The sequence below is a fragment of the Lissotriton helveticus genome, chromosome 11 (genome assembly GCF_964261635.1).
Source record: "Lissotriton helveticus chromosome 11, aLisHel1.1, whole genome shotgun sequence".
NCBI lineage: Eukaryota > Metazoa > Chordata > Amphibia > Caudata > Salamandridae > Lissotriton > Lissotriton helveticus.
Window position 1 is genome coordinate 159,495,640 of NC_136072.1, and position 22,543 is coordinate 159,518,182.

General features: G+C 43.1%; 1 protein-coding gene across 1 annotated transcript in view; it reads left to right on the top strand.

Annotated features, from left to right (window-relative positions):
* LRRIQ4 (leucine rich repeats and IQ motif containing 4) overlaps positions 1-21,472 on the top strand; it is a 78,927-nt gene extending 57,455 nt beyond the window's left edge. The window contains exons 3-5 of the mRNA XM_078666589.1: positions 16,202-16,340; positions 18,643-18,839; positions 21,299-21,472. Of these exons, the coding sequence (XP_078522715.1) occupies positions 16,202-16,340; positions 18,643-18,839; positions 21,299-21,472 (510 nt within the window). The remainder of the gene's footprint in view (positions 1-16,201; positions 16,341-18,642; positions 18,840-21,298) is intronic.
* The last annotated feature ends 1,071 nt before the right edge of the window (positions 21,473-22,543 follow it).

The following is a 22,543-nucleotide window of genomic DNA, read 5'->3' on the forward strand; positions in this document are numbered from 1 at the left end:
CTTTCAGAGCCTTTCGCTTGTCTGCCATCTCATCCTCACAGTACTTTGCATATCGTAAAACCTCATCCATTTTCTTAGACTGCCAACAAATGTTATTGTCTTTTATCCACTGGCAAATTTCGGGCCTTAAACCGTTTACAAACCTGTAAATGAAGTGGGTCATATCCTTCATCTCGATGTTATCTATACCACTGTATGTTTTAAACACCTGTAACAGTCTCTCATAAAAGGAGTGCACAGTCTCGTCCCTTTCCTGCGTGGTTCTATCTATCTTGGTCCAATCAGTTTCTTTTGCAGGCACCTTTCCCTTTAGGTGTAATATGACCTGGTCATATTTTCTCATCACTTCATCGGAAGGAGCTCCTATTTTTGAGTCCCTCGGGTATTCCTCACTAGGCCAACCCACGGCAACCTTGCATTCGGTCCATAAATCCACAGGAACCACTATGTCGAAAAACCCATCCAAGTCTTTCCACAAGCACTTTTGCACCTTTACAAACCTTTCCACCTGCCTGTACCAGTCCACAGGCTTTTCTCGTAATTTGGGAAAGTCGTTGGTAAAGGACACAATATCCTGTCTGGACCATGGAACGTGCACATATTTTCCACCTGGCACTTCCTGCATAGGGTATAATTGCTCTGGCTTTTCAGCTTCTTTTAGAACGAACTCAGAAGACGTCTGTTTAGATCTGGCCTCATCCTTTTTCTTTGCCCACCTGGCTTTCCATTTTTCTACGTCTCCCCATTTTTGCAACACAGTCAATAGATCTTTGATCTGTGACTTTTTCCCTGACACATTCATGTTTTCTAAATCTTTATCTGAGAAATCAGCTCTATAGGGTTTTTGTAACGGCTTCGATTTTGAAATATCTATTCCCATACTAGCCGCTGTGTCTGTTAGTTTCTCATGGAGCACTCTGGTATTTCGGGTAAAACTCTTACAGATGAACAGCAGCTCTTCCTTGGAATAGGTATTTAATCTGTCTAACCCCACATTGCCTGCCATCAGTTCTTCAATTTCTACTCTCAGCTTGTAGATATCTAAAGGTTTCGACTGAGGAGTTTGTTTTTCTAACTCTCGACTCCATCTTTCAATCTCTTCAGGAGTCACCAACGTGACACTCTTGGTACCCGAAATCGATTCCATTTGAATCTCCCTCGTATTGAAAGGATTATGTCTTTTCTGTAACCTTTTTCCTGCATCCCTAATGGGCAAATCCATTAACGAGACCTCAGACTCACATTCACTTGTCTGGTCATCCACGATTAAGGGCTCTGGTCTCGGCTGTGCTGTAACTGGGGTAATAACTGGAGTCTTCGGACTCCCCTGTCTATCCCCATACAATGGAACCAATGGTCCAATCGATACCGGGATTGTCAAGGCCTCAGGACTTGTATTTAACTGGGAGATTTTCTGAATTATCTCGGCTCTCTGCTTGGCTAGAGACTCTCGCTCCTTTTCCTCCAACAACCTGTCTAATGATTTTTCATGTAATACCTGCGGGGTCAAAGTTGGAGCATAGCTTGGGGCAGTTGGATGCGTCTCACATGGTCCTTCACCATAATTAGGTTTCGGGAACAAACTTCCTGTGCTTAAGGATCTTGGTTCTTCCTCATACGGAGGCCTTGAGAATGGAATCCCTGAATTTGAGGGTCTTGCCTCACCTTCGTAAGGAGGTCTAGGGTAGAAATCTCTTTCTCTTGAGTATCTTGACTCCCCACTAAATGGTGTTCTTAGACAGATATCTCTAGCACCTATGGGTCCTAGACCCTCGTTATAGGGAGGTATTTGACAACCCTCTCCTACACCTACAGATCCGGCCTCTTCCTGGGGAGGAGGTCTTCGAGAAGCATCCCCTACATTGGAGGGTCTGGGTCCTTCATTATAAGGTGGCGGACTTCTCATAAACATGTCATCTAATAATTCATCATCCGACTCCCCAAAGGGCACCCAATGTTTGCATTTTTCTGTCTTCTTCTCCCCCGCAGGACCACCCATTGGCATCATTGGAAACAGTCCTTCTACAATCATATTCTGTCTCCATTGTTTCATCTTTTTATCTCGGGTTTCTTGTTTTAACTTCGGATAAAATTTTGTTTACCCTTTATCCATTCGGGGCTTATCTCTCTCAAAAGCCTCGATCTCCCATTCCTCTAGGGCTTCGTACTGCGTTAATCTAGGTCTGGGATGTAAATCATTCATCCTGGTTCTCAAATTAAATAGAATCCTGCCATTAAAGGTACCTTCTAATGGGAAAGCCAAAATCCCATCATCTTTCGTGTATTCTACCCAATTTTCCAACCACACACAAGAGTGGTACCCTTTATCAAACATCATGAACGATGCGGGAGTATTAGGTGGCAGAATGACAACACCTTCTCTGGTTCTAATCGGTTTGTCTTTTTTGAAATAATTTTTCACCTTGTTTACAAGGGACAACTTTCTCTTATTTCCGTACATAATGCTAGTGTTATGACCTTTCCACTGATCGTTTTCAAACCCTAAATGTCTCGGATCCGGTCTAGTATGTGGTCTGTATGTATGCCACATATAATTTCCTTCAAGCAACCTTTGTTTACCAAATCACTTCCAATCCAAGTGCGTCTCTTATTTTTCGTGCGACCAATGAAATGCACAAATTCAAATAATCTCGACCAATGGGTGCACGGCCTTTTCGCGAGACAGGTTCTCACGCTTCAGCACTCACCCCTCCTTTACAATTCCAGCTACGCTACACACCCGCTGCGTCTACCAATCCCAGCGCGGCACAGAGTGATGTCAGAGCAGCTCCGCAACTGACTCCCTCCCTCACAAGGTAACGGAAACTTAATTTCTCTTTAAAAGTGCAAGTGCTTTTGTTATTTAACAACGAATACACATTCGCCACTGTACTCGAGTGTCTAGAAATAAAAGATACTTTTTACTGCAAGTAAACTTCTTCTGTCTACTTTTCACATACTACGGATAGATCTCTTCCGCCTACCCTTTACTCAAGCATTAGGGAACCTGCTACTCCTTTGACTCATCCACTTCTTTTCGGGATATATATTAAACCTAAAGTTTCATCAGCGAACCCCTTTGATATTACCCAAGCTCCGATGAACCTGCTACTCCTTGCGGTGTGACCCTTACTAGGTTATATCATGATAGAAGTTTCACCAGCGAACTCGTTGCTATCATTTATACATGTATTCATACAGAAACCCTAATTAGCGCTTCCAGTTCTGCCTAACCATGCACTAATTTTCCTCGAGCCACTGACCTCAGAGCAAAGTGGATTCTCTTCACCACTCGCTCTTCAATTCCCCGGGGATTCCCAACAAACATAAAACACTTTACTAACGAGTAGGCTAATACATATATCATTATAATAATAAGAAAAACAATTTAAAACATTTCATAATTTTTCCAAAGCAAACATTTCACGTGATTGATCAAGTCACAAAAAATTGTTCACCTTTTTAGCAGCAATAAAATTTTAGCAGCATCCAACCTATCTAACTTAACTAGTCCTACCTATCATTAACTAGTCCCTAACCATAGCTCTGCTACCAGAAAATTACTGATAGAGATCGCAGGTCACCCGGCCAATAATTTTACCATACACGTATAGGGCCCATAAACTTCAATTTATCATATACATTAATCGGGTGACCTAACACTCTACTACCAGTAACCCTGGTTCCTTCCTATTTATTCCTTGTGTACCCGACTTACCAATCCACCGTTACGGGTACCTATGACCACAATGGATCAGAGAGCTAGCTGTAAAAGAAAGGCAGGCAACAAAATATCCACTTTTATAATTCTTTGTATTCATAAATTAACCACAAACTACTGGGAAGTTTTAAAGGGTTTATCTAGAGTTCAGATTCGGAAAGCATACAGTTTACAAACAGAAGGCAATCGATAATCAAGATAACGAAAAGCACATAACCATAAAGAAAGTATATTAGGGCAACCATTTATGCGTTTATAGGATGGTAGGAACAAGGAACATGCTAAGCAGTTTTTCGGGAAAATGGAAATTCAGACTAAATAACTATAAATGAGGCAAGTTTAGGCACGTACTAGATTTGCATTACTGGGAAAATATTTCAAAGTTAAAATGAAAGATTTGAAGATCCTATACATCTATAGGAAGGCAAAAAAGGGAACACGCTATAGTTCTAGCAACATCACTTCAATCAGTTTTATAAGAGGAAATTATGAATCACATCTATATTTCATAAACAGTATGAAGAGTTGTGCTTAAAGGAAGGGTAACATAGGAACATACTAGAAACAGCAATAACGTATGAGCTTTTCATTCAGTAGCTTTGCAACAGCATGGAAATTAACGTATGCAAAGGTATGTCTTAATTGAAGCAAAGACAGAAAGTAGAAGGTGCAGTATAGAGTTTCAGCACTATATATTTACCTAGAATGGTGTGAAGACCAACCCTGGCCACGGATCAGTCAAGGACAGGAAATACCCCAAGGAAGGACAGTCATCAATGGGACAGCAGGTGCAGAATGGACAGGACAGGACAGGAAAACCAGATTAGGATCAGGACAGGACCACCAAGGAACGACCAGCACCCGCAGTTTGGAAGCAACGCCTGCGCTCCACCCTCTCTGCAGCTATCAGTCAGAACCCCGATTGGGTTAGCGAACTCCCCAGCAAAGTGCTCCGCCAGCACTTAAGGTTTAGTAAAACCTCTTGAGTCTATGGTCTATTTCGGACAGAGTGCTCCGCAGCGCTCGGTATTCAGTCACCTATTGAGTGCGTTGGGTCAGTGACAGGTCAGCTATTCGGACAAGTCGGACAATTTCTCTACCTAAACCTAGGCTAGTTATACTGTTTTCGGGTCAGTGTACCACCCCCCAAATGTTGCAAATGTCAGAATCCCCAATTTCGATTGGTCCCAAAGTAGGATAGGTCAACACACCAATCATATTCGTACTCTACAAGCCTAAATTTGCATGCTCTGGGACCGCCTAGTGATTTTGGGGTTCCCATGACCTATTCTACTGAATACAATAAAAGAAATACAAATGTTTCAACTGTAGAACATTTCGGCTTCTTCGGCTGGGTGAAGGTGCATCTTCCCAGGTATGTCTTGGCTGCCACCTCTGGTTGGCCGTCATTCAATGTCACTGGCCAAATTCAGTCATGCGCAGTAGTGTGCTTCAATATGGATTCCCGTGCATCCAATCAACCCTCAATATCGTGGTACATGAAAAGTAAGCGAAAACAAATTAAAACATAGAAATAAATAAATTCACTGTATACCATGAACAGCTACTCTATACCCCTTACTTGAAAAATATACTATGCCATTGCGAATTAGTGCAACAGACAATAACAAAACAAAAAAAACGTTTGCGCAAGCTTCACCATGTGAGTATACAGACAGCCATTTTAGAAGCAAGTGAGCAGGCGCAAGAATTCCCACCAAAACTGCAAGTACGTCACGTCACGTGAGTGTGGCTAACGCATGCGCAGAAAGAAAACCCGCTAAGCAGCGGCCATTTTAGGAACAAGGGTTATGGAATTAGTAAACACATAGTCAAGCATCACTAGGACACCCAAATATATCAAAAATAAAGGGAAATTAGTTAGACGTACAGGTTGAGTTATAGGGTTATAAGTTATTCGAGGTTCTTGATTTCAAGCAAGTCGCGTAATATGCGAAATCTTGCTCTATCAAAGTCAGCAGCAGTAGAACAAGAGATATTACCCAATAGGCAAATTCTCATGACTCAAAATTGTCTGGAACCCCCCAACAATCGAAAGGAGGGCAATGTTTAATCAGAGGGTTCTGTCCGAAAGGGATCAGGGAATCAGGTAATTACTATAGAGGAGATGAGTCTGAGATGTCCCCTTAGGTTGGAAGGCAAGGATACACCACTGACGCAGGAGCATCACACAAACACAATAAGGGACAATGAATCAAACACAATAGTGTTACTCCCAAATGACATCTCAAGAGTTATTTTTGACACTTTACATAGAGGCACAATTATAAACCTGGTAATGGAAGTACAGGAAATAGCCTATATCAATTCTTCCAATTTGTTATCAATTGAATTCAAACCACTTCCATTTATGAACAAGAGAGAGGTAACAGTAACAACTTGGTCTTCACCAGAAATAGCAGATCATATAATGATTCATCAGCAACAGTTTAAGGCTTGGGGCATTGAATTACAAAGGATTGAGGCCCCACTTTACCGTGGTCCGCGTCTGCCAAAAAAGGAAAGAGAGGGAACCCTACTGAGAGGTGCCATCGGTGCTGCAATAAATCAGAACGCTTTTGAGAACTTAATAATCACAAAGCCTCTGACAATCGCCCCACTTGGAGTGAGCATAGAGGAATTTAACAGGACTAAATTGGTGACTAAAGAAAATAGGACGTGGATTTCTAAACAGCACGCCAACTCGCACTCCTGACGAGCCAAAGGCTCACAAGAAATTAAAAAATGTTCTAACATTTGCTCTTGGAACACTCACGGATTAGAACATCTCATAGGAAACCCTGGTGTCTCGGAATTCTTGCAAGCTTATGACATCATCTTAGCCCAAGAAACTTGGAACACAACACCCAACCATATTACAGGCTTCACTGGTCATCACAAATAAGCAATATAATCAGAAAAATGTGGTCACCCAAAGGGCGGTTTGTCCTCGTATTTTTCAACCAAACTAGATTGGTCACTAGAAAAACTCCCAATTGGGACAAATTGGGTTCTTGCATCCAAGTTGGAACAGCACAAGAATGACGGGACTTTAACAATACTAATACTACTCAATGTCTACATTCACCCAAGTGAGGAGACAAAATACGAGCATATGAACATGTTGTTTAGAATAATAAAATCATTGCAAAGGCTTTGTTGTCAGGCACAATTCATCATCTGAGGTGACTTCAACATTAATTTATGTATTACCCCAGGGAACCTGCACAAAAAGGGAAATAACTTCAGATGACAATTTGAAACACAATGACTGATACATCTCAATGGAAACACAAAAGAGGATTCACCAGCAGCAATGACCTTTTAAGAGGGACCAAAAGTTCAATCATCGACCATACCTTAGTGAGTGAAACGGTAGCGCATCGGATGCAAAAATTCCAAATTGTGTCACGCAAAGAGAGCGATCACATGCTTCAATCATTGCAGTTGGAGCAAAATCCAGCCAGGCTGACAGCAACTAAAGACCTAATCTCCACGCCACATGCTTATAATTTTAAAAGATTGAAATGGTGAGGAACGGGGATTGAGAAGGTAATGGCTAAAGTATATCTCCTAGCGGGAACGAGCGAAGGAAGTTCAGAGGAAACCGGAAGCTCAGAGTCACCTCAAGGCGGGAAGGGCGAGAAATTAAGAGCTTGGGAAAATCTAATGAAGGCCCTAATGGAAAGCTTCACATACAACAAGAGGCAATATCCTTCAATGTATCATAGGAAGCCGAACATGACAAGCAGTAACCATACCTGGCAAGCAGAAATGCCTAACTGTGCGAAAAATAAGATCAGTCTCAAACCAATTAACAATGGGGGAAAAACCTGACAGAAGTGAGCTTAAAAAACTAAGATATAAGAAAAACTGTTGAGCAGCCAAAACCAGACACTGTGTTACAATATGGAATAAACTTCTCCTGGCAAGTAAACAACGGAATGGAAAACATTTCTAGTATCAGATAAATTCACTGACGCTCTGGAATAAAAGTCATCAAAACGCAGGAATAAATGAGGATACATGGGTAGCTCACATAATGAGTATGTATAAAGAACCATATGAGGTCATCAATTCGAATAACAAACATATCATCTCACAATGTAAAAACTCAGATAAATTAACAGAAGTAAATCAATTAACAAAAATTATAAAGAAATTAAACCCAGAGGGTGCACCAGACCCAAATGGTATCCCCAATGCCCTTTTCAAGGGAGAAGTTCCATATTGGGCCCATTATTTTCCTCCACTTTTTAACAAGCTGTTCATGACAAACGGAATCCCAGAATCATGGAGGTGAAGCATCATCCAGCCAATTTTTAAAGGGGAAAATTCAACAAAGCTGAAAAACTAAAGATGAATTGCCTTAATTGATGTTGAAGCTAAGCCATATGCGAGATGTTTGCTAACACAATTGAAAAATGGTCCAATGACTACAACTGCATTCCAAGGTCGCTAACAGGGTTCCAGGCTGGAGCAGGCACCTTAACAAACCTAACCGCATTAACATTGTTAGCTCAAAAAAGCCAAATTTAAGAACACCCGCTTGTTCGCCTGTTTCGTGGACCTCAAGCGAGCTTTTGATAGCGTGCCCCGTAAACAACTATGGGATAAATTGCAGCTGGGGAATCCCTACAAAGTTATTAAATGCCATCAGAGAATTTTACTCGTGCACATGGAGTTGGGTTAAATTAGGGGATGGACGGTGGATAACAAAACAAATATACACCCAAAATGGCCTGAAACAGGGTGCATGCTAGCTCCAACTCTTTTCAATCTGTATATATCTGACCTTGAAGAGGCTCTCCTGGAAATCAACAGTCACCCCCATCGATAGTTAACGAGGAAATCAGGTGCCTTCAGTACGCCGACGATTTAGTGCTACTAACTCAAACTCCAATCGGCTTACAACGAGGAATGAGCGCCTTAGCTAAATATTTGACAGCACAAGGGCTAGAATTGAATTTATCAAAAACAAAGGTTGTACGGCTAGTGGATGCCAAATACAAGAAATACACATGGCATATTGAGGGAAAAAAGTTGAGGCAGTTGCATCCTACAAATATCTTGGATTCAAGGTAGAAAAAAAAAACTGAGCTATAAACCACATCTCACCACAATGAGGCTAAAAGCCCAAAACCTTATGTACGGTTTTAACGTATTAAAAAAGAAATGAAGCTGTCCATCATACGGCAACCTATTAACAGTCATTTAAGCACAATTAATGCCAACAGTAACCTATGGCACAGAAATAATGAAAGGTTGTGAAATCCTTGCCTTAAACAAAATACAAACAAAAGTCTATAAAAAAGTTTTCCACATCCAACAAAGCGCATCGCCAGCTCAGGTGCGGCTAGAGTTTAGCCTGATAAATCAGGTGTTTCGGAGCAAAGGCGCCTTCATTAAACTATGCTGGCGGTTGTGTGCTTCTGAAAGCGGGACCACAGACCAACTAAGCTGGAAAGAAATAGACAGACAAAAAGAAAGAAAACGCAAAGATTCAGGGGTATTTATTTAAACCAGGTGATAGCGGACCTGTCTGCCCAAGATATTTGGAGCCTCAAGATAGGGAAGAAGGCATTCAATAAACTAATAAACTCTACAATAAAACTTCTGTCTCACTCAACGGATGAGAACACCTTACTTCAAAGACGGCATGCCTGGACGGTGATCAGCTCATATGAGGTAAGGAAGCCTCAGGAATATTTATCAGCTTATTTCTCACTTACCCTAAAACATCAATTTATGAGACTGCGTCTTGGCACGTGGAAAACAAAAGATCTAATCCCCCCATGGAAGGATCAAAGGGCAAATATGAATCTATTCAACATATTTTTTTGTGTTTCCAAAGTTATTAAAAGAACGGAAGTCACTACTAAAAGCACTACTGAACAGTATGAATATAAGAACGTGTAGAGAAGCAGTAATCACCTGACTCAGCGGGTCCTCAATCCCCCTAGTATGCAGGGGGGGGGGGAACCTTTACATTTGTATTTAAAGGAAATTGGTTGAAACCAAATATTATTGGACAACCATACAACTTTCTGAAAAGCAAAATGCTGTTCTATATATGGGCTGTTACAAAGACATGACCTTCCCAAATCTCTGTTTTAAATAAATTTTAAATAAATTGTTGTACAGAAGTGGTTTGTAGACAACTGGGCAAAAATGTCACTAATAATTTCGCAAGACGCCGGCTGTGCTGCAACCTTGGACACGGGCACCCTATCATAGGTGTTCCGTGGTTTGTGCCTTAAAAATTTGGGCTCTCACGGAACCGGCAACGCCCCAGCGAGCCGATCGACTCCTTCACCTTGGAGTTCCCTTTCGTAGGTTCTGTGGTCCTATGCTCTGCGGGGCAGACATTAGAATTACTGTTGCAACTGATATGAGTCTACCACTTCCATAGCTTTACCGCGGCATTGATTCTAGCTTTCAACCTTTCTTCTAACATAGAACCCTGACTGGATTAATGTGTGTTTACCCACTGCCGAGCTGTCCTTCTTTGACATTGAAGGATACCTCCGTTTTTCTGATGAATCATTACCACTTCCGACTCAACTTTACATGACCCTTGCGAGCCCAGCTTACACCTAACTAAGAAACCTGCCCTGACGAAGTTCCTAAAAGGCAAGAGGAACGAAACGCGTTGGCTGTGCCTATACTTCATGAATACCCTTTTTTTGAATAAAGAAGACACTAAAATCACTATCTCCATTGACTTCATTTGAGTGCACCTTCCATTTTTGCTTTTTGTCCGTTAATAATTTCATCTGTTTATACAAGTATGTAGTAGTACTATTTAAAAAATGTAATTTGGTGTAATGTTTTTGTTTTTAAAAGCCGATCATTTAAAAAATTGAAATTGAGTTTCCCTGTTCATCCCTGGTGTTCCCTATCGCCTAGAAGGTGGTGATGAGGATTGGGAGGGGTCGCTGGACCCTTTGGCAGACCATCTTGAAGAGCCGTACTGGAGAGAGGAACTGGGTGACGCCAGTGGTCTGGACACTTCTCCAGACCTTGGCATGCTTTCACTCCCTACCATGGCTACAGAGGAGGGAGCGTCTTATGCTGTGGTGGTGCGAAGGGCAGCTGAGGCCTTGGGCCTTGGACCTGGAGCTCCCTTCAGTGGCAGTCAGGACTAATCTCTTGACAGAGATGCTTCAGCCTGCGGCAACCTCCTCTCAACCCCTTCTGTCCTTCAACAAAGCCCTCACTGATATCCTTCTGGGCACCTGTTCCAAGCCCAGCACAAGGGTTCCTGTGGAAAGCACGATTGCCCGCCACCACCGCCCGGGCGACCCAGTTTTCCTCCCCCAACACCCTTCCCCCGAGAGCTTGGTGGTCCAAGCCTCTTCTTCTAAGGGTGCATTCCCTTCTGCTCCCCCAGACAGGGAATCCAAGAAGCTGGATCATCTTGGGAAGAACATGTTCTCTTCCTCCAGCTTGGCACTGTGGTCCGTGAATACCGCATGCCTCTTAGGCAGATACTCTCATACTATCTGGGATACGGTCACGCAAGTGCTGCCTCAGTGCCTGGAGGAGGCCCGGACTGTTCTCTCCCAAGCAGTGGCTGTTGGGAGACACACAGCTAAATTCAGAATTCGATGTGAACTTGATACTACCGACTCACTAGGCAGAAAGATTACCATGTGGGTAGCCCTTAGGCGCTACGCCGGGTAGAGGACGTCTGGCTTTTCGGGAGATGTCTGGTCAACTTTGCTGGACATGCCCTTCAATGACTGTTGCCGTTTTGGCGACTAAGCAGACTTTGCACTGGAGTGCTTTAAGGATTCTTGGGCTGCAGCCAGATCCTTGGGCCTCACTTCATCTTCCCGTCCACCTCAATCTGCTTTTTGCCCCTTTCGTGGCTAGGGAAGAGGCACCCCGCCACGTCCGGCCCAGTCTAGCCACTGGGTCACGCAAGCTGCCCAGCCTCTGCTTGACTGCGGATTTGGGACCCAGCGACCTCACAGGTCTGGAAGCCGGCAAGCGGGCCAGTCCATCTTTTCCCTACCTGCAGCATACTCCAAGCCTTCCTAGTCTGACTTTTCAGGGCCACCAACGGCCAGTGGGCGCAGAATTCACCATCACCTGCCCCACTGGAAAACCATCATGTCGGACAGGTGGGTTTTGCAAATAGTCCGAAAGTGCTACTCCCTCCCCTTCGAGACTACCCCTCCCTCCATGTCATCGTCTTTCGATCACATGTCGAGGATCATTTGGCGCGGCTCAGCTCTCTAGCCCAAGGGAGCTATTGAGAGGATTCCTGTGCCAGAAGTAGGTTGTGGTTGTTATTCCCACTACTTTCTGGTGCCCAAGAAGGACAAAGGCCTGCGTCCTATTCTAGACCTCAGCGCCCTCAATTGCTTCCTCCCTAAGGGGAAGTTCAAAATGCTAACATTGGCTCAGGTCCTGTCTGCCCTCGCCCCTGGAGACTGGATCGTGATGCTGGACTTGCAAGACGTCTATTTCCAACTACCTACGATTCATGGTAGGCCTCGAGCATTTTCAGTTCACTGTGCTCCTCTTTGGCCGCACCAACACCCCTTGGGTGTTCACAAAAGTGATGGTGGTGGTCGCAGCTCATCTGCGCAGATCAGGGGTTCCAGTCTTCCCCTATCTCGACGACTGGCTGTTGAAGACGGGCTTGCCCCAGGCTGTCGTCTCCCACCTCCAGACTACAGCGGGCCTCCTGCATTCGCTGGGGTTCACTATCAACGTGCTGAAGTCACACCTGGCTCCCTCTCAGATGCTCCCTTACAGAGAAGCGGTTCTACACGCAGGTCAGTTTGGGCCTTCCCCCCTGAGCAGCGAGTCTGGGATATTCGAGCTATGATAACGATGTTTCAACCTCTATCCCGGATTTCAGTGAGAATGACCATGAGGCTGCTGGGCTTCATGGCCTCCTGCATCCTGCTGGTGGATCATGCCAGATGGCACATGCAGGCTCTGCAGTGGGACCTAAAGTTCCAGTGGGAGCAGCATCAGGGGAATCTTTCCGACTATGTCCAGATCTTAGAGGGAACAGCATAACAGCTGAAGTGGTGGCTAACGAACCAAGCTTAGGTCAGAGGCAGATCCCTCTCCCTTCCCCAACCAGACCTCACTGTAGTTACAGACCTGTCAATCCTACAATGGGGCAGCCATTTGGGGGAGGTGGAGATCAGAGACCTTTGGTCTCCGGCGGAGTCCGGGCTCCATATCAAACTGCTGGAGCTCTAGGCGATCAGCCGGGCACTGAAAGCATTTCTTCCCTCTCTCAAAGGGAAGGAGGTGCAGGCATTCATGGACAACACCCACGACATGTGGTACTGCAACAAACAGGGCGGGTGGAGTCATGGACTCTTTGTCAGGAGGCTCTTTGCCTCTGAACATGGCTGGAACATCAGGGCATGACCTTGGTGGTACAACACCTGGCAGGTTCACTGTATGCCAGGGCGGACAAACTCAGCAGTCGGTGCCTGGTAGATCACGATTTGTGTCTTCACTCAGAGGTGGTGCAAGGCCTCTTTCTGCAGTGGGGAGAGCCTTGGTTAGATCTGTCCGCCACCGAAGAGAACTCGCAATGTCAGCAATTCTGCGTTTTGGAGTTTCCAGGGCAGCACTCGCTCGCAAACCCTTTTCATTGTGAGTGGAACTGCGGCCTCCTGTACGCCTTTTCACCTGTACCACTTCTGCCCAGAGTGCTGAAGAAGATCAAGCACGACCGGGCCTAGGTTATTCTTGTGGCTGCGGACTGGGCACCAAGAATCTGGTACCCAGAGCTCCTGAACATGGCCATCGATCCTCCACTCAGACTGCCCCTTCCGAGGCTCTTCTGTAACAGCAGCAGGAGACGGTTCTTCACCCAAACCTGTCCAGCCTCCACCTCCTTGCGTGGAGATTGGGAGGAGACAGTTGACAGCTTTTGACTTTCTGCCCCAAGTCTATAATGTCATCTTGGTAGCCAGGCGTCCCTCCACAAAATCGGTATACGCCTGTAGATGGAACAAGTTTGTAGCATGGTGTACAGCAAAAGCTGTGGATCCCCTTTCTGTCCCTCTTTCAGAGGTCCTCTTTTATATACTTTCTTTAGCCCAGCAGGGCTCTGCTCTGGGCACTCTTAAGGGCTATCTTGCGGCTATCTCTGCCTTCCTTCAGCTGCCGGATCAGCCTTCCTTGTTCAAGTCCACTATTGTAAATCGGTTTTTAAAGGGCATTACTCATCTCTTTCCTCAATCTTTCGTAATGCCCCAGTGGGACTTGATTCTTGTTCTTACTTATCTCATGTGTGCTCCCTTTGAGCTCCTTCATAACGGTCCTCTCAGGCTCCTCACTTTTAAAATTGCCTTCCTTGTTGCCATCTATTCTGATCACAGGGTGAGTGAGCTTCAAGCTCTTTCTTCCAAGCCCCCTTGCATCCAAAGTGGTACTTCGAATGAGGCCCTCGTTTCTTCTAAAAGTGGTTACATGTTTTCACATTGGGCAAACTATTACTTTGCCCACCTTTTTCCCGCCTCCAAACACTTCCAAGGAAGAGGAGAGACTCCACCGTCTGGACCCTAAGCGTGCTCTGTCTTTCTACCTTGACTGCACAAAAATGTTCCTGGTGGATGATCAACTCTTCTTTGGCTATGTAGGAGCCAAGAAAGGTCGGGCTGTTCAAAAGCGTTCCATCTCTAGATGGGTTGTCCTTTGTATCAAAATCTGTTACGCTTTGGCAAAAAAGGGACCTCCAGTGGGGCTGCAGGCTCACTCCACTCGAGCTTTGGCAACCACCACTGCATTTACATGTAGAGCCACACTTCTTGAGATCTGTCAGGCAGCCACGTGGGCATCCTTGCACACATTCACGAGACATTACTGCTTGGACAGCCAAGTCCAGAGGGACTGCTATTTTACCCATTTGGTCCTCCTGGGCTTCCTGGTGTGAACTTGGGGATGGTATTGCTGTGGTATCTATTCTAAGGTAACAAATCTATAACTAACTGTCTCTTTCAGATGAACAAGTTACTTACCTTTGGTAACAATGTATCTGTAAGAGTCATAGGTTAGTTATAGATATCTTACAGCCCAGCCCATACTTCCCGCTCTGTGAACTGACTTCTAGGAATAGGGACTCCCTTACAGGGCCCTACATGTTGCACACTAGTGGTCAGTGTTTGCATGGCTTTGCGCTTCTGCCGTGGAAAGTCATGTCAGACAGCTGGATCGGCATCTGAGTAGGCACTGTGACGTCATCTCGGTGACTACGGACGCTGAGTCGAGCGATGCCATCTACCGGCGAGCAGGGATACTGCTGAGAATAAATTCTCCTAATCTAATCTGACGCCTGGGGGAAATTCTACGGTAAGGAATCTATAACTAACCTTTGTCTTTTACAGATACATTGTTACCGAAGTTAAGTAACTTGTTCTTTAAGGATAGAAAAACTTTCAAATTAGAATTTAGAAGTTTATGGTGGATGTAAGGTGTGCTTTGGACAATCAATCAGAGCCCTCATTTAGACTTTGCCATTAAATAAAGCAGTAATGCCCAGCATAATTAATAACATCATTTCGACGCGTTCCATTGTAAAACGTTTGTAGGTGATGATCTGTGCATCTTTTCACCACAATCCTTCAGCTGGAGTTATTGTATTACCATGAGGTATTGCAGTAGTTGCCATCACTGATTAAATAATACGGAGTAGTATGAATGCCCAATAAATAGATGCACAGACATTTTTAGATCTGCACTGCATTAATGCGACCTTATAAATAAGTGTTAATCAGAAACCTGAGGCTGAAAGTGGGTGAAACAAATCGAACACAGTCATGATCTTGCATAACCCTTACAACAATAGTTCATTCTTTCTTGAAAACAACAATCAGTAAATAGGCCCCACAAAACCTGATCCTTTTAGATAGAAAAGTAACTTATTTAGGTTTAAAGTCCATCTGTTATTGCAACTATTATTACGAAGTGCCAAAGAAAAAGAGCTTCAATGAGATGGCAGTGAGGTAAGAAAATCATGATGTCATTCGCTGGTAGCCTGGTGTCCAACCGAACGAAGTGGTGGTGAAAGGGCAGAAAGACTTGGAACCACCATCAAGAGCCCTTCTTGGGGAGCAAATATAAAATTAGCACATTTAGGGGCTCAATGGAAGTCATGTACAAATTTGGTGCATTACTACTGCACCCATTAACTACCATTACCGCAAGGTGCAATATGTGGGGGAAGCCATAATAAAGTCAGCAGAACCTCTGTTTGTGCAGTTTTTACCTGTATGAACTCCACTGGGTTGTATTTGGCAAAAAACATGCATGTAAAGATCCCAGAACACAATAATTTCCACAAAATTTACAATATAAATTTTGTTGCAAACGAGAAATTGCATCTGAATTGAGATTTGCCGGGCATTCATAATGAGGGTTGTAATGGCTACTAGTCCAGGTTTGATGAATTCACACTTTCTTTACAGAAAATCATTAATATAATGTATTTTCGTTTAGAATCTACGAGAATTGTATCTGGAAAACAATAATCTGGAACTTCTGCCACCTTCAATTGGCCTTCTGGACAAACTAGAAATACTTGATTGTCACAACAATCTTCTTCAGGGGCTGCCAGACTCCATCAGTCAAATGCAAGGTAAAAGCATTTTTTTCCACTTACCCAATATCTTGATTTGGTTTGAAAGAGAGGGTACAACTTTGACTGTACTAAAAGATCCCATTGGTCAAAAGATGTAACTTGCATAAAAGGTCTCTACAAAGGACAGTTTGAGAATAGCCATATTACAGATTTTGTGTACTTTGATTAGGAAGGTACCCTCTATAGACCCACTTCCATATTCTCCATGTCTATCCTCGCTTGACCTTTAAGTATTATTAAAAATCTGTCAGTGAGCCAGGTAAGAGGGAAAATGTTTTACTCACTATATTCCTTGTGTCTCTATCTTCTGTAACTTCATGCAACACCTGACAGAGCGCAGTTAAAATTCCCCCCCTGCTTTTTACTGTGATAAACATTCTTGATGGCACCGCTCTTCAATGTGGAGCCTTTTAATTCTTCTTTGGTCTCCTTATCTGCATCACCTCAGGCCAGATTTTGGCAAATAGCCAGACCATGATGTTATCCCACTGAATGTCCTAGAACTGGTGTCTATCAACTGCATGAATGTTGCTTATTATAAGAATTCTATGATCCCAATAAGATTCCTAGTTTTCTTATCTTTACCTGTTGACATTTGATGCTTGAGGATCTTAAACTTTCCTAGATTTATGGAAGAATTTGAATTTGAAGAAGGATAACAGTCAGGAAATGCTAGGCTTGTTTTCTAAAGGCAACTGAGGATCTCTCTGGAACACTCTATACTGCTGTTGCTCTATTAGTTTTGTTAGTTGCATTTGTTTCGGCTGATTTGTGGCGGGAACTGATAATGATTTGAGTTTGGGTTCCTGTGGATACAGTGATACAGAATCTTGACTTATGATGCTGTTTTCTGGCTGATAGACACACATAGGGACATTGTATTTACAGCATCTCTATGCGTGATCATTCAGACTGGCTTTAACCTTGATTACATTAGAATTGTCTGTGTAATATTTGTTTTAAATTTGAGGTTGACCATCTCAGGCAAGGCTGTTTTTCATTAATTCTTGCATTGTTCAAATTCGTTTTTCTCGGTGTTCATATGGTGGGCTGGTTTAATAAATGAGGATGGGCATTGAGCTGCATGCCTGGATATTTTTTTTGATGGATCTCTCATGGTATGTTTGTACCATTGCATAGCTTGTAATGTCCTACTTCCTAGTTGCCTTATTGTCCTCAGTTTTTGTTTTGATTTTATTGAGTTTTATTGAGCAAAGCGTGTATCCTTTGTTAACCCTACTCGAACATTAAGGCAAAAAAGTAGGGTCCCTCGAACGCTGGCCTCGCCTTCCCACATTCTACTCTTTGGAGAAAATTGCACAATGTAATATTCCAAAATACATGGAGCCATCTAATGATAGGCAACACAGCTCATAAGCAGAAAGCAGCAATTCTTGATCACTGTTTCCGAGCTGTAATGTCTGAAAAAAAATCACTGACTCAGAAAACTGTTGGGTTAAACTAATTCACTTTACACCCTACATAGGCATACGAAAGGGGCTCAGCTCTGTGCGGCGCCTGCAAAGACCATCTTCATAGGACCCATGGTGATAAACATCTGAGTTTAAACAAAAGCACTTTGCAGTTTCAAAATATACTGTGTGATATGCAGTGTAATGACCTGTGGCCCTTTCATTGTCCCAAAGCGGTGAGCCTCATAGCAGAAGAAAAGAGTAAGAAAGATTGCTTTTATCAGAGTGCTTTTAACCAGGTCATGGTAGTCCCCAAATTTTGGTGTCCTAATTGGCCTTAGACCCTTCTAATACTCTAGGAAAAAGGAGGGATTTCTCCCAGTGTCTAGGTTTACCTTATGACTCAGTGTCATCAGGGACACCTCATTCTGTTACTTGGTTTTCCTTTTCAACCTAATGCATTCTGGTTGTTGTAACCATGGGTCAATGTAACAGAAACAGCTGGACTAACATAACTTAAAACAATGATCTTTAAAAGTAAGGGCATGGGCTGGACCATGTTGTCCTTGATGACATGGAGACTTCTGCTAACCTTTATCCAAATCCAATCGGATGCTGCCGTCCACTGCAAAGACCATAGTATTGGGTGCTCCAGATGAGGCAGGCAGCTTGCAGCTTGTGGGGAGAAGCCATACCGTTGTCTGGAGTCTCAATCTAAGTTAACTGGGAGCCCTATTCTCCACAGAACTTCATGTTATTGATCAACCCACTTTCTGCGGGCGACCACATCTTTTGGTAATCTTAGTGTAGTGAGTCAGGCTCCCCAAATGTAACCCTATCTGGCTGTGTATCCTCAGTAACATTTACTGTTTCATTTTTGCTTTTAGGTTTAGAAAAACTTTTTCTTCAGAATAATCAACTGACCAAACTTCCTGATAACTTGGATAGTTTGAAGAAGCTTCAAATATTGGAGCTGGATGGAAACCCCATGACCGATCCTCCAGTAGAAATTTGTAGCCAGGGGCTGGAAGCCATAAGGAAGTATCTACAGGAAAAGAGGTATCGCAATGCTATGGCAACAAAGGTAAACAGCCCTATAATCATTTTATTGTCTCTCGTGTGTATATGTAACTATACGTGAAACATAATTTCTCTGTAATATAGCATTATAGCCCGGTCCCAAGGGCAGCAACAGTTGTTAAGGGCCCTCTTCCTGATTCAAAAACCCAGCTGTAGACGAGGAGGAAGGGAGAGAGAGGGAGGGCCTTTAACAACTGGTGCATCCTGGAGTAGAAAGCTTACCAAGGTATAGGCCCGAGCTGTAGATAAGGTCAGGGTGGGCGAGAGCTTTAAACAACTGCTATATCCCAAAGGAAGCAGGACTATAATGCTATTAGAACATTCCAAACATTGAGAGTAGAATTTTCTAAAATAAACACGGAGAAAGAGAAAGTCAAGCATTGGAATGTTGGAGCACAATCTCTAAACCAGCCGTTATTGACACTGAGCCACGTCATTGCCTTCAATACAGCTCGCCAAATTCTAGTGTTCTAATATAACCTTAGTGGCGTTATTGGTCATTAAAGGCCTGCTCCAGTTTTAGGTCTGTTCTGAATGCCCCATAAGGGTAGAATGTCCCAATTAAAATAAAGCCTTCTGTGAGACGCAGAGGCTTCAAATCCCCACAACTCAGAAGCTACTAATCATTTACCAGCTACTATAGAACTCTATAATTTTAACTGGTGTGCTCATGGCCACAGCAGTAACCGCTAAATAAATAAAAGCGGTTAAAAATGGGCAGCTGTCAGTCCCTGACATACTCAGCTATGGTAAACTGCTTTTCTATGTTTGGCAGAACAGAGAGTAAGGAGAATTGCCCTCTCCCTCCTTTCTAGGCTTTAGTGACACAGAAAGCAATGTGAGGAGTGAAGGTTCTGTGTGTCCCCTTGTCCACAGCTCTGCCGCTCTAATTCCCCTGCTCAATCGGCATAGTCCCTGCAGAGACAAGTTGATGGGATAGAGAGGCTGCATATTAAGACATTAAAAAGTTAACTGCAGCAATCCTATACCAGTGTTTATAGACCATTACTGTTCCATTGTCTTTTTGGGAGCTGTCAGTATTCACATTTTCGAATACTGTCTTATAGCCTTGCTGAGGGCTATACCGGGTGTTAAAGGCCCTGAACCTGAGTTATAGGCCCGAGCCGCAGGCGAGGCCCTATAACGAAGGAGAAGGCATTTAACAGCCAGTATAGTCCGAGGCAGAAGGGCTATAAGGCTATTAGAACATTCCACCCACTAAGGATAGAATGTTATAAATTAAAAGGGCGAAATAAGAAGCCAAAGATTGGAATGTTGGGGCTCCTGGCTTATACCAGCTATTATAAGCTTGGAGATACTCCACTGTGTTTAATGGAGCTCTCAACATTCCAAATTTTCTAATATAGCCTTATAGCCTGCCAAAACAGGCTATACTGGCCACTAAAGGCCCTCGCTGACATTTCGGCGAGGGCCTTTAATGGCCAGTATAGCCCAACTACGGCAGGCTATAATGCTATTAGAACATTCCGCCACTACAGGCAGAATGTTCTAAAAAATTAAACGAAGGCCTCAGTGAGCCCGAGCGGATTTAAATCCCAGTGGGCTCCATGAGGCCTTTGTTCACAGCAACAGCTGTGAACGACAAACATTGTAATGTTGGGACTCTGGACTTTTACCAGCCTTTGTAAGCCCGGAGCACTCCGTTGTCTTCAATGGAGGCCCCAACATTCCAATGTCCTAGTATAGCATAGAGCCCGACCTCGCTGGCTCTACCGGACATTAAATCGGCTCGGGTCTTTAACAAGGGAGTGGGCCTTTAATGGCCACTAGAGCCTGCTAGGAGGGCTCTAAGGCTATTAGAACATTCCGCCCTGAGGGCAGAATGTTCTAACTGGTAAAAACAAAGGCCTCTCGGAGCCTGAGGGGATTTAAATCCCCTCAGGCCCGAGAGGCCTTTGTTTACAGTAGCAGCTGGAAATGAAAAACAACACTAGAATGTTGTTCTGCGGGCTTCTACCAGCCCGTAGAAGCCCCGAGCACTCCATTGTCCGCAATGAAGTTCTCGGCATTCTAATGTTCTAATAATGCTTTAACAAGGTTCCTGAATTAAATCATCTTTCAAGCTTTATAGGTGAAATAAAAAATGTGTGAGACTCCTTTTTGAAACTGGTAAGGCCTGAGGCAGAAAGGGCTGTAATGTTGTTGAAGCATTCTGGACACTCAGAGTAGAATATTGTAAAATAAACAGGGAGAAGAAGCAAGGCAAGCATAACAACTTCCTGAATTTTCCACATTTTACATGGAAGACTTTATGGTACTTCTATGTTCATGTTTAGGAGCTTTTCTACTGAACCGGAATTGCTAATAAAAATCTTCTTTCATGGTTTGAGACTGCATGTTATTTAAAAATCATTTTTTTGTAAATTATGAAATTTCCTGATGGTTTCTATCTTTATATTCTATCTAAGGACTGGCTGATGAAATAATCTTTTTGCATTTCAGATACAGGCCTGGTGGCGTGGAATCATGGTTCGAAAAGGCTTGGGCCCCTTTGCATATCTCCTCGAGTTTGGGAAAAAAGGAAAGAAGGGAGGGAAAAAAGATAAAAAGGGCAAGAAGGAAAAAAAGGATATAAAAAAGAAAGACACCGCCGCCAAAAAAGGGAAAAAAAAGTAGCTATGTGTTGGTTCGAATACGACCTGTTGCTCAGTTAAACATGAAAACATAAGGAACAAAAATTAGACATAATTCATTATTTTTACTTTTGAAAGTACTCCACCATAATATGTGCCGAAAAAAATTATCCTGGTTCAACCACAAATTGCCTTGTGATGCCAGATGAATGTTTCATTAATAGCCATGAGAGCAAATGCTTTATCAGCTGGGAAGTCACCCGTAGCAGTCAATTGAGGTACAATGTGAGTTCCAGGAAAAATAGGAGTCAGGAGACACTAATATAGAAGTCCATCACGTCAAATTTTCAGACGGAGACAATAGTAGCTTGATTCTGAAGTTGTGTTTATTTAACTTTTTGCTTTAAAAACCATACAGCTACAACCAATGTTTTTCATTCTAATGAACTTCTTCAGGGTTGTAAATAATGTGATACATATATATATGTATACATATATATGTGTGTGTGTGTATATATATATATTTATATTTTTATATATATATATATATATATATATATATATATATATATATATATATATATATATATATATATATATGCCGCTCTGTTGCGTCAGGGAACCGGGGCACTCGTGGGCGGGTGCCTGTCGTGGTGACGCCCCACGTCTCAATTGCCGCTCCGATATCTTTAACTCCAAAAAGAAATCCGGCACTCACAGGAGAAGTTTTTAGGTTTGTTTAATGACAGCAAACAAACACTAAGCAGACAAACGCGTTTCGGTTTCCTTCGTCAGTGTCTGGTCAAGTAAACAGTCAATTACACTGCTACTAAATCCTCCATCCAAATATTTATTTATATATATCCACTCATTCTTCAATGTAAATTGCTATATATATATAATGCATATTTAAATAACGAAGCAAACCACATTCACTGGATGATGTCATCAGTGATGTCATCAGTGATGTCATTTGAGATGTTATCAGTGATGTCACTGACCATGTCATGAATGATCTAATATGTGACATCATCAGCAGTGGATTGCGGGTGCGCGAAATATAGTTAGTACAACTAACTATATAGGAGCAATTTCATTGGTTTTGTATGAGTAA